The sequence below is a fragment of the Salvelinus namaycush genome, chromosome 31, assembly GCF_016432855.1.
Source record: "Salvelinus namaycush isolate Seneca chromosome 31, SaNama_1.0, whole genome shotgun sequence".
Lineage (NCBI taxonomy): Eukaryota > Metazoa > Chordata > Actinopteri > Salmoniformes > Salmonidae > Salvelinus > Salvelinus namaycush.
The window spans coordinates 21,845,725-21,859,342 of NC_052337.1; the positions used below are offsets into that span (position 1 = coordinate 21,845,725).

The window sequence follows — 13,618 nt, forward strand, 5'->3', positions numbered from 1 at the left end:
GAACACAAACTGGTGTTTCTCATTCATTTTATAATTAAATCCCACCTGTTTCTATCATTTCTAGTGAGATTGATCAGGCCTCACCAGAAAGTCAGGATACAGGGCATTCGACACCATTAAATATTTCCTCTCCCTTTTCTTTCCCTGTCCTTCAGAAACCATTTCAAAACCTTCCAAACATTTCCATCTTTCTGCATACCCAATTTTAAAACTGATTTGAAAAGACCCCATCCAAAATAAATCCCACAGTATCAACACCACTAACGCATATTCGTAACCGTTTTGCCAGCAGCTCTTCGTTGTACTTCAAGCATTGCGCTGTTTATGACTTCAAGCCTATCAACTCCCGAGATTAGGCTGTGAAATGGCTAGCTCTGAGACTTGGAGTAGCTGTTCCCCTTGCTCTGCATGGGTAACACTGCTTCGAGGGTGGCTGTTGTCGATGTGTTCCTGGTTCGAGCCCAGGTAGAGGTGAGGAGAGAAATGGAAGCTATACTGTTACACTGGCAATACTAAAGTGCCTATAAGAACATCCAATAGTCAAAGGTATATGAAATACAAATGGTATAGAGAGAAATAGTCCTATAATTCCTATAATAACTACAACCTAAAACTTCTTACCTGGGAATATTGAAGATTCATGTTAAAAGGAACCACCAGCTTTCATATGTTCTCATGTTCTGAGCAAGGAACTTAAACGTTAGCTTTCTTACATGGCACATATTGCACTTTTACTTTCTTCTCCAACACTTTGTTTTTGCATTATTTAAACCAAATTGAACATGTTTCATTATTTATTTGAGGCTAAATTGATTTTATTGATGTATTATATTAAGTTAAAATAAAAGTGTTCATTCAGTATTGTTGTAATTGTCATTATTACAAATAAACAAATAAAAATCGGCCGATTAATCATAATCGGTCGACCTCTAACCCCAACAGGGCATAAAACCAACCTCTTTTTATTGCTAATCCCTTTTGAGGACAAACCTCTTCTAGCACAAAAATAGAGGCCTCAAACCTTTAAATAGCGGACTCGAACCCCTATAATAGAGCTTGTTCAAACCTTCATACACACCCACTCACACCCTGTGCTCTCACGGCCACTGCGACTGGGCCTTTCACCCTCTCGTTACAGGTTTAGCAGGGAACCAACCTCACCCAGGATTTACCCCCTAGGACTTACCTTTTGCAGATTCTAAACTGCTCAGGCTTACCTTCTAGGACTCACCCTATTCTTATAGTAGTCACAGGAACTAACCCACCTGGGATTTACCCCCTAGGACTTACCCTATAGGTACCAGCCTGCTCGAGTTTACCTTCCGGGACTTACTCTATACTTATAGTACTGGCAGGAACCAACCTACTATGGATTTACCATTGACTTTATAGTATTGGCAGGAACCAACCTACTATGGATTTACCATTGACTTTATAGTACTAGCAGGAACCAACCTACTAGGGATTTACCCCCTGGGACTTACCCTATAGGTACCAGCCTGCTCGAGCTTGCCTTCCGGGACTTAATCTATATTTATAGTACTAGCAGGAACCAACCTACTATATACCACAAAGCTACGACCGGTCGTAACACAATGGGCCTACTAAATAAACTCAGGCTTTCGAGGTCCGTATCCTATAATTGGTTCAGCCTCCCCAAGATGTCAGAATTAGTGATAACAGGTGTAGGAACTGTCCCTACCTTATTTCTGGTGCCGGCTCCTGTTTCACTGATTCGGAATCTCTACTTCGACTGCAAACCGTGGTGAACCCTGCTCGCAGCGCCATCTGTTAGGTTATAATTCTCAGAGTAAAACACTCAACGGACATTATGAAAGCTTAACCAAGTGTATTTCTTCCCAGAGGGTCAATACAGCTGCATTCAGACAAAACATGTTTCCACCACCAATTTAGGCACTCCCCCTCTCCAATCTTTACATCAATTATGGTTCGACAGGACGAGGGTAATAGGGTAATAAATCATAATTTCTCCCTTAAGGGGATCTGACCTGACCTCAACCCCTCATTTGCCTAATCCACAGATGTCCATCCGTATCCCCTATAGCAATCCTGTGACTTCCTCTTGTCCATCCAACACATTACAAAGCCATCTGGCTCCTAGAGATAACCATTAACTTCTGATATAAAAACCAGTCTCTATCAATCCTTAGATATGATATTTCTAAGTATAACGATGTTCCAAGTTCAACCCATAATCTAACACATTAAAGAAAACTCTTTGAGTTCTATTAGATAGATAGCTCTTAATCCAGAGGTTTAAAAACCATAAGACATAAGTTTTCTCAACAACAGGTTATGGTCAATAATATCAAAGGATGCACTGAAAGCTCCCACAATGTTCTTATTATCAATTTATTTCAACCAATCATCAGTCATTTGTGTCAGTGCAATACATGTTGAGTGCCCTTCTCTGTAAGCAGTCTGTTGTTAATTTGTGTACAGAGAAATAGCATTGTATTTGGTCAAACACAATGTTTTCCAACAGGTTGCTAAGAGCTGGCAGCAAGCTGATAGGTTTTCTGTTAGAACCAGTAAAGGCCGCTTTACCACTCTCTTGGGTAGCGGAATGACTTTGGCTTTCCTCCAGGCTCGAGGACAAAGACTTTCCTCTAGGCTCAGATTAAAGATATGACAGATAGGAGTGTCTATAGAGTCAGCTACCATCCTCAGGAGCTTTCAATTTAAGTTGTCAATGTCAGGAGGTTTGTCATTATTGATCGATAACAATAATTTCCCCAACTCTCCCACACTAACTTTACAAAATTCAAACTTGCAATGCTTTTCTTTCATTATTAGATTTTTTATGATTGAGTACGATGGCTCAATGTTCATTGTTGGCATTTTCTGCCTAAATTTGCCCCCTTTGCCCATTAAGTAATCATTAACATTAAACGGTTTTGTGATGAATAAGCCATCTGATTCGATGAAAGGAGTTGAATTTGTCTTTCTGCCCATAATTTCATCCAAAGTGTTTTTTCCATCATTCTTTATATCATTGATCTTGCCTTCATAATACAGTTTCTTCTTGTTGTTGTTGAGGTTAGTCACATCATTTCTCAATTTGCAGTGAATCAGCCAGTCAGATGTGCAGCCAGATTTATAAACCACTCCTTTTTCCCCATCTCTTTCAACCATACAGTTTTTCATTTCCTCATCAATCCATGGAGCCTTAACAGTTCTAACAGTCAGTTTCTTAACAGAGGCATGTTTATCAATAATTGGAAGAAGCAGTGTCTGCATGCTCCTTATTAAAGACATCAGACCAAAAAAGATCTTTTGTATGATCTCTAACATACTATTTTAGGCCCAGCTGTTGGAACTTTGGCTTTCCTGGATATATCCACTATATTGTGATCACTGCATCCAGTGGGTACGAATACAGCTTTAGAACAAAGTTCTACAGTAATAGTAAACATGTGATCGATACATGTGGATGATCTTGTTGCTGTAGTGTTTGTAAACACCCTGGTAGGTTGATTAGTAACCTGAACCAGATTACAGGCACTGGTTACAGTAAGAAGCTTCCTCTTGAGCGGACAGCTTGATGAAAAACCAGTTTCTGGTCCCCAAGAAAGTAGACCTCTCTGTTTACATCACATATTGTCATGGATAACCACATTTGATATTGAATTAATATCTATTGACCAATCAGGGTCATTCTGCTGTAATACTGTTCTTACTATTTGTTTACAGTTTGATATCCTTTATAATTTGTGTGTTGTTTGTTTCATGCATGTAGCTGGCGAGGGGCCATGATCGAGGCTGACCAGGCTACAGAACGCCCACCCTCTGCACATGAGAAGGATGCAGCTGTGCCCGCTGTACCAATCAACCCTGAGGACGCTGCCCCACTGGCACGAGGTAAGTCTCTGCCACACGCACCATCTCATACCCTCAACCATAATGTACATCCTTACCCACTCCACAGCTTGAACAGTTGTGTTTTTGGCTTCACAAATATGCACTACCGTTCAAAAGTTTGGGGTCACTTAGAAATGTCCTTGTTTTTGAAAGAAAAGCACATTTTTCGTCCATTAAAATAACATCAAATTGATCAGAAATACAGTGTAGACATTGCTAATGTTGTAAATGACCATTGTAGCTGGAAAGGCCAGATTTTCTATGTAATATCTATATATTCCATAGAAAATGTCTGTTTCTCTCTCATATGCAAAGTTTAAGGAGGCGAGGAAGTGGGTGGAGACTGAGTTGTTGATCTCTAAGAATATGGACGTGAACCTGTTTGAGAGCACCATCCGGATTGTGGGAGTCATGCTGAGCACCTACCACCTGACTGGGGATGAGATGTTCCTGGAGAAGGCTGTGAGTGACATGGGAAGGAAGGCTAGGACAGATTGTCACAGGGCAACTAGACAAGAGTACGGTCTTTACTTCTGACTATACCTCCGTCTCTTGTTTCACACTTTAATTCCCCTGTTCCTTGGGACTGACACTATTATCAAAGCAGGAAAAATTCTCTTCTCTTCCCTTTAAGAATGAATAAGTCAGACAAGTACTTAATTCAATTAGCTAATTTACTAATGACTGTTGATGGTGATTGATACGTATTTTCTCGTCTTTTCTTCCCTTCTGCTCCTGTAGAAAGATATTGGGTTGAGGTTAATCCCTGCCTTCAAAACCCCCTCCAAGATCCCCTTCTCTGAGGTGAACATTGGGAAGGGCACGGCCCACACACCTCGCTGGACGTCCGACAGCACCCTGGCCGAGGTCACCAGTGTCCAGCTGGAGTTCAGAGAGCTCAGGCGTCTTACCCACGACCCTCAGTACCAGGTGAGGCCAGAGAGAGGTGCTCTGTGCCTCCTGTGGGTCATGTTGTGTTGTCTGGGTGTAGGCTAAGTCTGTCAACAATTCAAGTCAACTAGGAAGACATATTGTGTTTTTTTGACAGACAATGATCTCCATTATCTGTCAACGGATGACCCCCATTGAAAAACCAACCTTGGTTCAATCCGTAATTTCTGGACACAAAATATCTGTCTGACCGCATAGATTGAAGTTAGAGGAGTTTAACTCATTATTGCATAGTTTTGAACTTGAGAAGGTTTTCTTTTGCAAAATGTCATTCTACCGTGTGCCCTAAAAATAAAGTCTTTATCAACCCGCAAATGCCTCCCTAGGAGGTGGTGAATGAGGTGATGAGGCTGATCCATAAGCTGCCAGGGAAACATGACGGCCTGGTGCCCATAGTCATCAACACCAACAGCGGCCAGTTCACCCACAAAGGAGTGTTCACCCTGGGGGCCTGGGCAGACAGCTACTACGAGTACCTGCTCAAACAGTGGATACAGAGAGGCAAGACTGAACCAGAGTAAGCACCTTTCTATACTGTTTGCAAATTCCTGGATATCCTGGTTGGAGGATTCCAGATTTCTTGCTTATTCCCTTGATTTCTTGAACCTGGGAGTTAAAGAAATGTTGCATTCTACTGTATATTTGGTTCAATCAGATCACATGATCACATTCGCGTTGAGGAGACTTGTCTTACAGCATTACAGATAAACTAATAGAGATGTATGGGTGTGTTATACTCAGTCTGTTGGAGGACTACCTAGAGGCAGTGGAGGGGGTAAAGAAGCACCTCCTGAGAACCACGGGCCCCAGCAAGCTGACCTTCATAGGGGAGCTCAACCACAACCGCTTCAACACTAAAATGGTGAGTGAGAGACTATATCAGGGGTGTCAAACTCTTCAACAAAGAGTTCTTCAACAGTGGTGGGAAAAGTACCCAATTGTCGTACTTGAGTAAAAGTAAAGATACCTTAATACAAGTGAAAGTCTTCCAGTAAAAGTATTTGTTTTTATATATACTTAAGTATCAAAAGTAAATCTAATAAATCATAAAGTATTTAAAAAAGTATAAATCATTTCAAATTCCTTATATTAAGCAAACCAGACGGTACCATTAAATGTTTTATGTACGGATAGCCAGGGGCACACTCCAATACCATTTACAAACAAAGCAAGTGTGTCTCCTAGATCAGAGGCATAACCAGGGATGTTCCCTTGATAAGTGTGAATTGGACCATTTTACCAGGTAAGTTGACTGAAAACACATGGTCATTTACAGCAATGACACAGGGAATAAATGAGCCAATTGTAAGCTGGGGATGATTAGGAGACCGTGATGGTATGAGGGCCAGATTGGGAATTTAGCCAGGACGCTGAGGTTAACACCCCTGCTCTTACAATAAGTGCCATGGGAGCACAGAGAGTCAGGACACCCATTTAACATCCCACCCGAAAGTCACCTCTAGCACTGAGATGCAGTGCCTTAAATGAATGCCCCAATCACTGCCCTGGGGTATAATTTTTTTATACCAGAGGAAAGGGTGCCTCCTACTGGCCCTACAACACCCCTTCCAGTAGCATCTGGTCTCCCATCCAGGGACCAGCCCTGCTTAGCTTCAGCAGCAAGCCAGCAGTGGGATACAGGGTGGTATGCTGCTTTTTCTGCTTGTCTGTCCTCCTGATAAGCATTTGTATTTGTATTTATTAAGGATCCTCATTAGCTGCTTCCAAGGCAGAAGCTACTCTTCCTGGGGGTCCAGCAACATTAAGACAATTAAATGCAACTTAAAATATTACATGACATTACATTTCATAACACTTTTCACAACACAATAAGTGTGTTACAATATAAAATCCATTTGTATGTGTGTCTGTGTGTTTCTTCACAGTCCCCGCTGTTCCATAAGGTGTATTTTTATCAGTTTTTTAAATCTGATTCTACTGCTTGCATCAGTTACCTTTATTTAACTAGGCAAGTCGGTTAAAAACAAAATCTTATTTACAATGACGGCCTACCCCGGCCACGCCTTACCCAGACAATGCTGGACCAATTGTGCGCTGCCTATGGGACTCCCAATCACAGCTGGTTGAGATACAGCCTGGAATTGAACCAGGTCTGTAGTGACACTTCTAGTACTGAGATGAAGTGCCTTAGACCGCTGTGCCACTTGGGAGCCATGGCTCTATGCAGTACTGTGCGTCTCCCATAGTCTGTTCTTGATTTAGGGATTGAAAATGTAACAAGTACTTTTGAGTGTCAGGGAAAATGTATGGAGCAAAAGGTACATTATTTTCTTTAGGAATGTAGTGAAGTAAAAGTTGTACAGTACAGATACCCCCAAAAATGACTTAGGTAAAAATACTTTAAAGTACTACTTAAGTACTTAACACAAATGTTCTTCAATGAGGTGCGGTGCGCCGCACTGAAAATGTATTATTTTCTTGCTGTCAAAATGTGCAAAAAATAGTCCTCTATCGATTGTTTTTGGAATTTGCGATGCTACTCAACTGTCTAGCGTTCATTTCGGTGATTATTAGCGAGCTGGACACAGTCAAGAAACAGTATGAATGTTGGTCAATTATTATTTCTACACAGTTTTGATTTGGTTTTAGTCATCTTAACCTTAGGATACATACTGTAGTACACATGGCGCCTCAAGAATGCATATACCGGGTCAAAATGACCCGATAATGTAATATCTGTGTTTTATTTATATGGGTCTAAAATATCATGCATTTTGTCGAACATAATTATTTTGATTGATGATTTGGACTTTCAATAATTATTTTATTGTTTGAAATGTTTTTAGTCGCTCTTCAAAAGTTCAATGATAACATATTATGAAAATTCATAACAGCTATTGAAAATATTAGCATATTTTTCTTACAATCAATGTTTCACATTAAACCTTTTAGTGTGAAGAACAAAATAAAACCACCATGTTTTATAATATTTCAACATATTTATTTGAAAATACAAGTTCATCATCAATATAGACGACAACACTAACGATTGTGAATTTAGAAAACATGAACACTAAAAGGAACAGAGTGTGTGTGTGTGATACTTACTTGTGCTGTCTTAGTCCATGCATTTGTTATGTGACTGTGCTCTTTGCAGACGGGTGTGTTGTACTGAGAACACCAGCAGCTGACTTTTCTATCCTTTGTGCTTGGGCAGAGCTGGCACCTCTTCCTCTTCTGGCTGATCTAAATGGTGGTGGTGGCATGGCTCCCTTTTCATCACCCCACATCTTTCCATTGCCTCAGTTCTTCTGTGGAGATGGGAGAACCTTCCAGAAGGACAACCGTCTCTGCAGCACTCCAACAATCAGGCCTTTATGGTAGAGTGGCCAGACGGAGGCCACATGACAGCCCGCTTGGAGTTTGTCCAGTAATACCCCTTTTTACTCAGTCTATTTGACTGGTTTTCACTCTCCTCAGAGGAGTCCTCCCCATCTATAGAATCATCTAGTACAGCTGGACTACCAGGTGCATCCAAAACTCCAGTTTGACCCATCGGCACATAGTCTGTGTCATCTGAATTGGATAGCTCAGATTCTGAGTCAGAGGCACCAATGGCTTCCTCATCCAGCATCTGTAAAACCATTTTGGTTGTATATCTGGCAACATTCTTATGAGCCTCCTTATGAAACTCATTTTGCTCAATGAGTTAAAAAGGAGAAATGAAAACGGTGATTAATGAACATTAAAAACAAGATATACTTAGATTTTATTATTGTAGCAAAAAGAAAGGTCAGTTTGACGACTGCAATGCAGTGAATTCCATTAGAATTTGACTCACATATGAAAACTTGGGGTAGTGATGGAAAAACTATTTTTACTTAAAAAATCAGAAATTAAAAAACAAACTAGGATGTTAGAACATTGAAGACACATTATTTAAGGAATTCCTGGAATATTAGATGATAACAATTTTGGGGGGATCAATACAGCAAAAAGATATTAAGCCGGGTTAAAGTATATTGAGTTCGTACCCCGTCCCCCCAAAACAGCCTTACCATGCATGTACTATGTGTGTACAATAAATACTCACCACCTCTCTCTGTCTTCCTCCACCTCCCTCTTTGTCCTCCCCCTCTCTCTGTCTCTCACTCTCTGTCTTCCCCTCTCTCTCTCTTTCTCTCTCTTTCTCTGTGTTCACCCCCCTCTCTCTTTCTATGTCCTCCCCTCTCTCTACCCTCCTTTTCAGGACCACCTGGTGTGCTTCCTGCCTGGCACTCTGGCGCTGGGTGCCCACAATGGGCTGCCAGAGGACCACATGGAGCTATCCCTGCAGCTGATGGAGACGTGCCACCAGATGTACGTCCAGATGGAGACGGGCCTGAGCCCCGAGATCACCCATTTCAACCTGCAGCCTTACGAGTGGCGAGACATCGACGTCAAGGTGGGTTCTACTGGGAGAATATTTGGGCATCCCAAATGGGCACCCTATTCTTTATTTAGTGCACCACATAGAGAATATGGTGCAGTTTGGGATGCAGACAATATGTATCTGTGAGATATAGAGAGGTATTTAGTTTCTACTGTGTTTCTTTCAATCTTTGTTTACTTTGCTGCTCATTTTATTTCTGTGTCTTGCACTAATCCCTGTCTAGAGATTTGGAGTGGCAGAGTAAAAGGAGTCATGTGTGGCTCCAGGGTGTAATAAAGCTGAAAATATATCAGATACACTGGATTTTTTTCCCTCCCTCACTGCTGGAATTATTCCTCTCAAACTTGCTTCCCAAATACTTCTCGTCAGTTCACAAGATCTTTATTTTATTTGTTATATTTGGTTTAGGAAGAGCTGCTACAGCATACAAACATCATCAGTCAAAGCATAGAAAGATGTATATTTGCATCCACTTTACTGTCAATGTGTATTGTTGATTCTTAAATGGCACCCTATTGCTTAAAAGTAGTGCACTATATAGACAATAGGGTGAAATTTCGGGGAGACACTATGTGTGTTTGCATGTCTTTTCTCGCGCAGCCTGCAGACAGACGCAATTTCCTGAGACCAGAGACAGTGGATAGTCTGTTCTACCTGTACAGATTCACTCAGGAAACTAAATACAGAGACTGTGGCTGGGACATTCTAGAGAGCTTCAACAGATACACCAGGGTGAGTCCAATGTCTTACGCCAGATAGCGCAACAGTTCTCTCTGGACTGATCTGTCTGATAACTTGCAAACTTTTATTGGATAGATCAAAAGTCATTTGGCAACAATATGCTGCATAACATTAGAAAATGTTACTAAAGTGACTTCGTCTAACAAACCCCGACAGTCAGAATTAATCTTAACAAAACTATAAATCTGTAGGCAATTTTGACGTTTTCTTAACTACCAAATTCTACATCAAGCTAACGAGTTTTGTAGTTGAGGAAGCAGTATTTATTACATATGAAATGCTAGCTAGCTTGTTAGCTGAGCTAGTCTCACTGTCTGAATTAAGAAGCTAAATTCTGAGAACAGTCCCGTAATTTTGTGCAGGTCAACTTTATTAGCATGCTGGCTAACTAGCTACCTTAAGGGCCATTTAAACAAGCTAGCACATTTATGTCAGTAAGCTGTGTACTGCTAAATACAACAAGTTTGATCAGCTGACAGACTTGTGCATGGTTTCAGATAGCCATTGAATCTGCCAGCTGGTTCAAAGCGTGTCGATGCGAGAATGCAGTCATTTCTAAAAGCCAGATCCTACTTTCACGCGGATGCAGAGGAATCTTTATTGTTAAAGATTAGCGCTACGATTTGCATGATAGATGGCTCATGGCAATGCAGTCTCGTTAGAAAGACGCCATCTGTCGGAAGACAATAGGGTGAGTCTACTTGAAATTCACAATGAACATAATCATCTGAGCTGTGATACCAATGCCACCTTCTCAAGGGATCCTGCATGACTCACTGTGGAGTTGTTCCATGTCATTTCAGCAAGCCATGACACCCACCATTTCAGATTGTTCTGAAATCATTTATATATTTAAGAAAAGATAAGATTAGCATTCCTGCAACATTATTATTTTTGAAATCTAATTTGATCTCTGAGAAATTGAGCAAATTGATTGCACCCAAATTGGCCATTTTAATTTATAGGATTCTAAAACATTCAATAAATAGGGTACTTAACATTCGATTTGGACCAAACTTTTTTCTAACAAGGAATTTCCCCCAAAAAATCAAAAGCCACCCCACTCCAATCCCACCCTAAAAACGAGTATACAGTATCCGTTATCTATGTCCCGTTAGTCATTAAGGTTAGATTTATATCCCATCCTACATCCTGATATTACCAAGTTCTGAATGCTGCTGTTCCTACTTAGGTGATATTTATTTTAAGAACGTCTCATTATTAAAGGGATAGTTCACCCAAATTACAGAAAGACAGATTGGTTTCCTTACCCTGTAAGCAGTTTATGGACAAGGTATGAAGGCAACCCATGCTTTGGTTTTGTTTACCTGGACCATGTTTCAAATGCTACATTTTTATATTCAAATAATCTATAAATTCATTGAGTTATACATCCATTTTTTTTAACTTCAGGATGATTTGGACATGAAGCGTGAACATGCTAATATAGGTACCATTGACCTGCATGGGATTTGTGCCTCAAATGCTAAAAACAGTGGAAACAGAGGACACCAAAACCAACGCATGGATTGCTGTCATGCCTTATCCTTAGACTGCTTACAGGATAAACAAACAAATATGTATTTTTGTAATTTGGGTGAACTATCCATTTAAAGAAAAAATCACCTGGAACAGCATTATCTATTGGTCTGAACCTGGTAATATCAGGAGGTAGGATGGGACATCAACTTAACAACTTCAATAATTCATTTAGCTGAACAGGGTAAAAAAACAGCACCAAAATCCTCTGGGAATACATTACAAAGGATGAAGAAACAATACTTAAAGCTGCAGCTTCATAATACTTGTCAGACATAGAGAACTGATACTATATACTAGTTATTGGGGTGGGATTGGTGTGGAGGGTCCGTATGTGGCTTTTGACCATTTCTTTGATTTCCTCCTGTCTAACTCATTCGTTAGAAAAACGTTTCTTCAAGTGCAGTCGCAAAAACCATCAAGCACTATGATGAAACTGGCTCTCATGAGGACCGCCACAGTAAAGGAAGACCCAGAGTTACCTCTGCTGCAGATGATAAGCTCATTAGAGGTAACTGCACCTCAGATTGCAGCCCAAATAAATGCTTCACAGAGTTCAAGTAACAGACACATCTCAACATCAACTGTTCAGAGGAGACTGAGTGAATCAGGCCTTCATGGACTAATTGCTGCAAAGAAACCACTACTAAAGGACACCAATAAGAAGAGAATTGCTTCGGCCAAGAAACACGAGCAATGGACATTAGACCAGTGAAAATCTGTCCTTTGGTCTGATGAGTCCAAATTTGAGATTTTTATTTCCAACTGCCGTGTCTTTGTGAGACGCAGAGCAGGTTTTGTTCCCACCATGAAGCATGGAGGAGGAGATGTGATGGTGTGGGGGTGCTTTGCTGGTGACACTGTCAGTTATTTATTTAGAATTCAAGGCACACTTAACCATCATGGCTACCACAGCATTCTGCAGTGATACGCCATCCCATCTGGTTGTCGCTTAGTTGGACTATAATTTGTTTTTCAACAGGACACCACCAGGCTGTGTAAGGGCTATTTGACCAAGGAGGAGAGTGATGGAGTGCTGCATCAGGTGACCTGGCCTCCACAATCACCCGACCTCAACCCAATTGAGATGGTTTGGGATGAGTTGGACCACAGAGTGAAGGAAAAGCAGCAGACAAGTGCTCAGTATATGTGGGAACTCCTTCAAGACTGCTGGAAAAACATTCCAGGTGAATCTGGTTGAGAGAATGCCAAGAGTGTGTAAAGCTGTCATCAAGGCAAAGGGTGGCTAGTTTTAAGAATCTGAAATATAAAATATATTTTCATTTGATTAACACTTGTTTGGTTACTACATGATTCCATATTTGTTATTTCATAGTTTTGATGTCTTCGCTATTATTCTACAATGTAGAAAATAGTAAAAAATAAAGAAAAACCCTTGAATGAGTAGGTGTGTCCAAACTTTTGACTGATACTGTATATGAATCCTATCAATTAAAATGGCAATTTTGGGTGCAATCAATTAGCAGGAATGCTAATAGTATCTGTTTGTAACAACAGAAACAATTTCAGAACAGTCTGAGATGGTGGGTGTCGAAATCCTCTTGTGCTTTTTAAGGTGGAACGACCCTGTGGTGTGGTGGCGAACAGTCAAAGACCAATACTTGTAGATTGGGTTTCATGTGGAGGAGTTTGGGTTTCCTGTCTCCTCATGCTCTGCTTCCTCTTCAGGTGCCAAGTGGAGGCTATACCTCCATCAGTAACGTGCATGACCCTGTGAACCCTGGTCCCAGGGACAAGATGGAGAGCTTCTTCCTGGGGGAGACACTCAAGTACTTCTACCTGTTGTTCTCAGACGACCTGGAGCTGCTCAGCCTGGACAAGTATGTGTTCAACACCGAGGCCCACCCACTACCCATCTGGCAATCTCCTCCGGTCTGAGACAGGACGTGATGTCATAGAGGAGTAGCTTACCACCAAGATCCTGGTTTGAACCTCCTTTCTAGGGTTTAGAAGCCAAACGGCTGCCTTCTTCTCAGGGGATCCGGCTTGACTCACTGTGGTGTGCCGGTGCACAGTCAAAGACTCTTCAATAGGCTTTCAAGTGGAGAACTTTGGGTTTATCCTGGGATCGGGGCGATGCCATAGAGCTGG

The 13,618-nt window shown here is 41.1% G+C and overlaps 1 protein-coding gene across 1 annotated transcript; it reads left to right on the plus strand.

Moving 5' to 3' along the window:
• Positions 1-3,825: 3,825 nt before the first annotated feature.
• LOC120025509 (endoplasmic reticulum mannosyl-oligosaccharide 1,2-alpha-mannosidase-like) lies at positions 3,826-13,405 on the plus strand. Its single transcript, XM_038970077.1, has 8 exons — positions 3,826-3,882; positions 4,198-4,344; positions 4,624-4,812; positions 5,160-5,350; positions 5,575-5,695; positions 9,044-9,238; positions 9,827-9,958; positions 13,196-13,405. The coding sequence occupies exons 1-8, from the start codon at positions 3,826-3,828 to the stop codon at positions 13,403-13,405; spliced, it is 1,242 nt and encodes a 413-aa protein (XP_038826005.1).
• Positions 13,406-13,618: the final 213 nt, after the last annotated feature.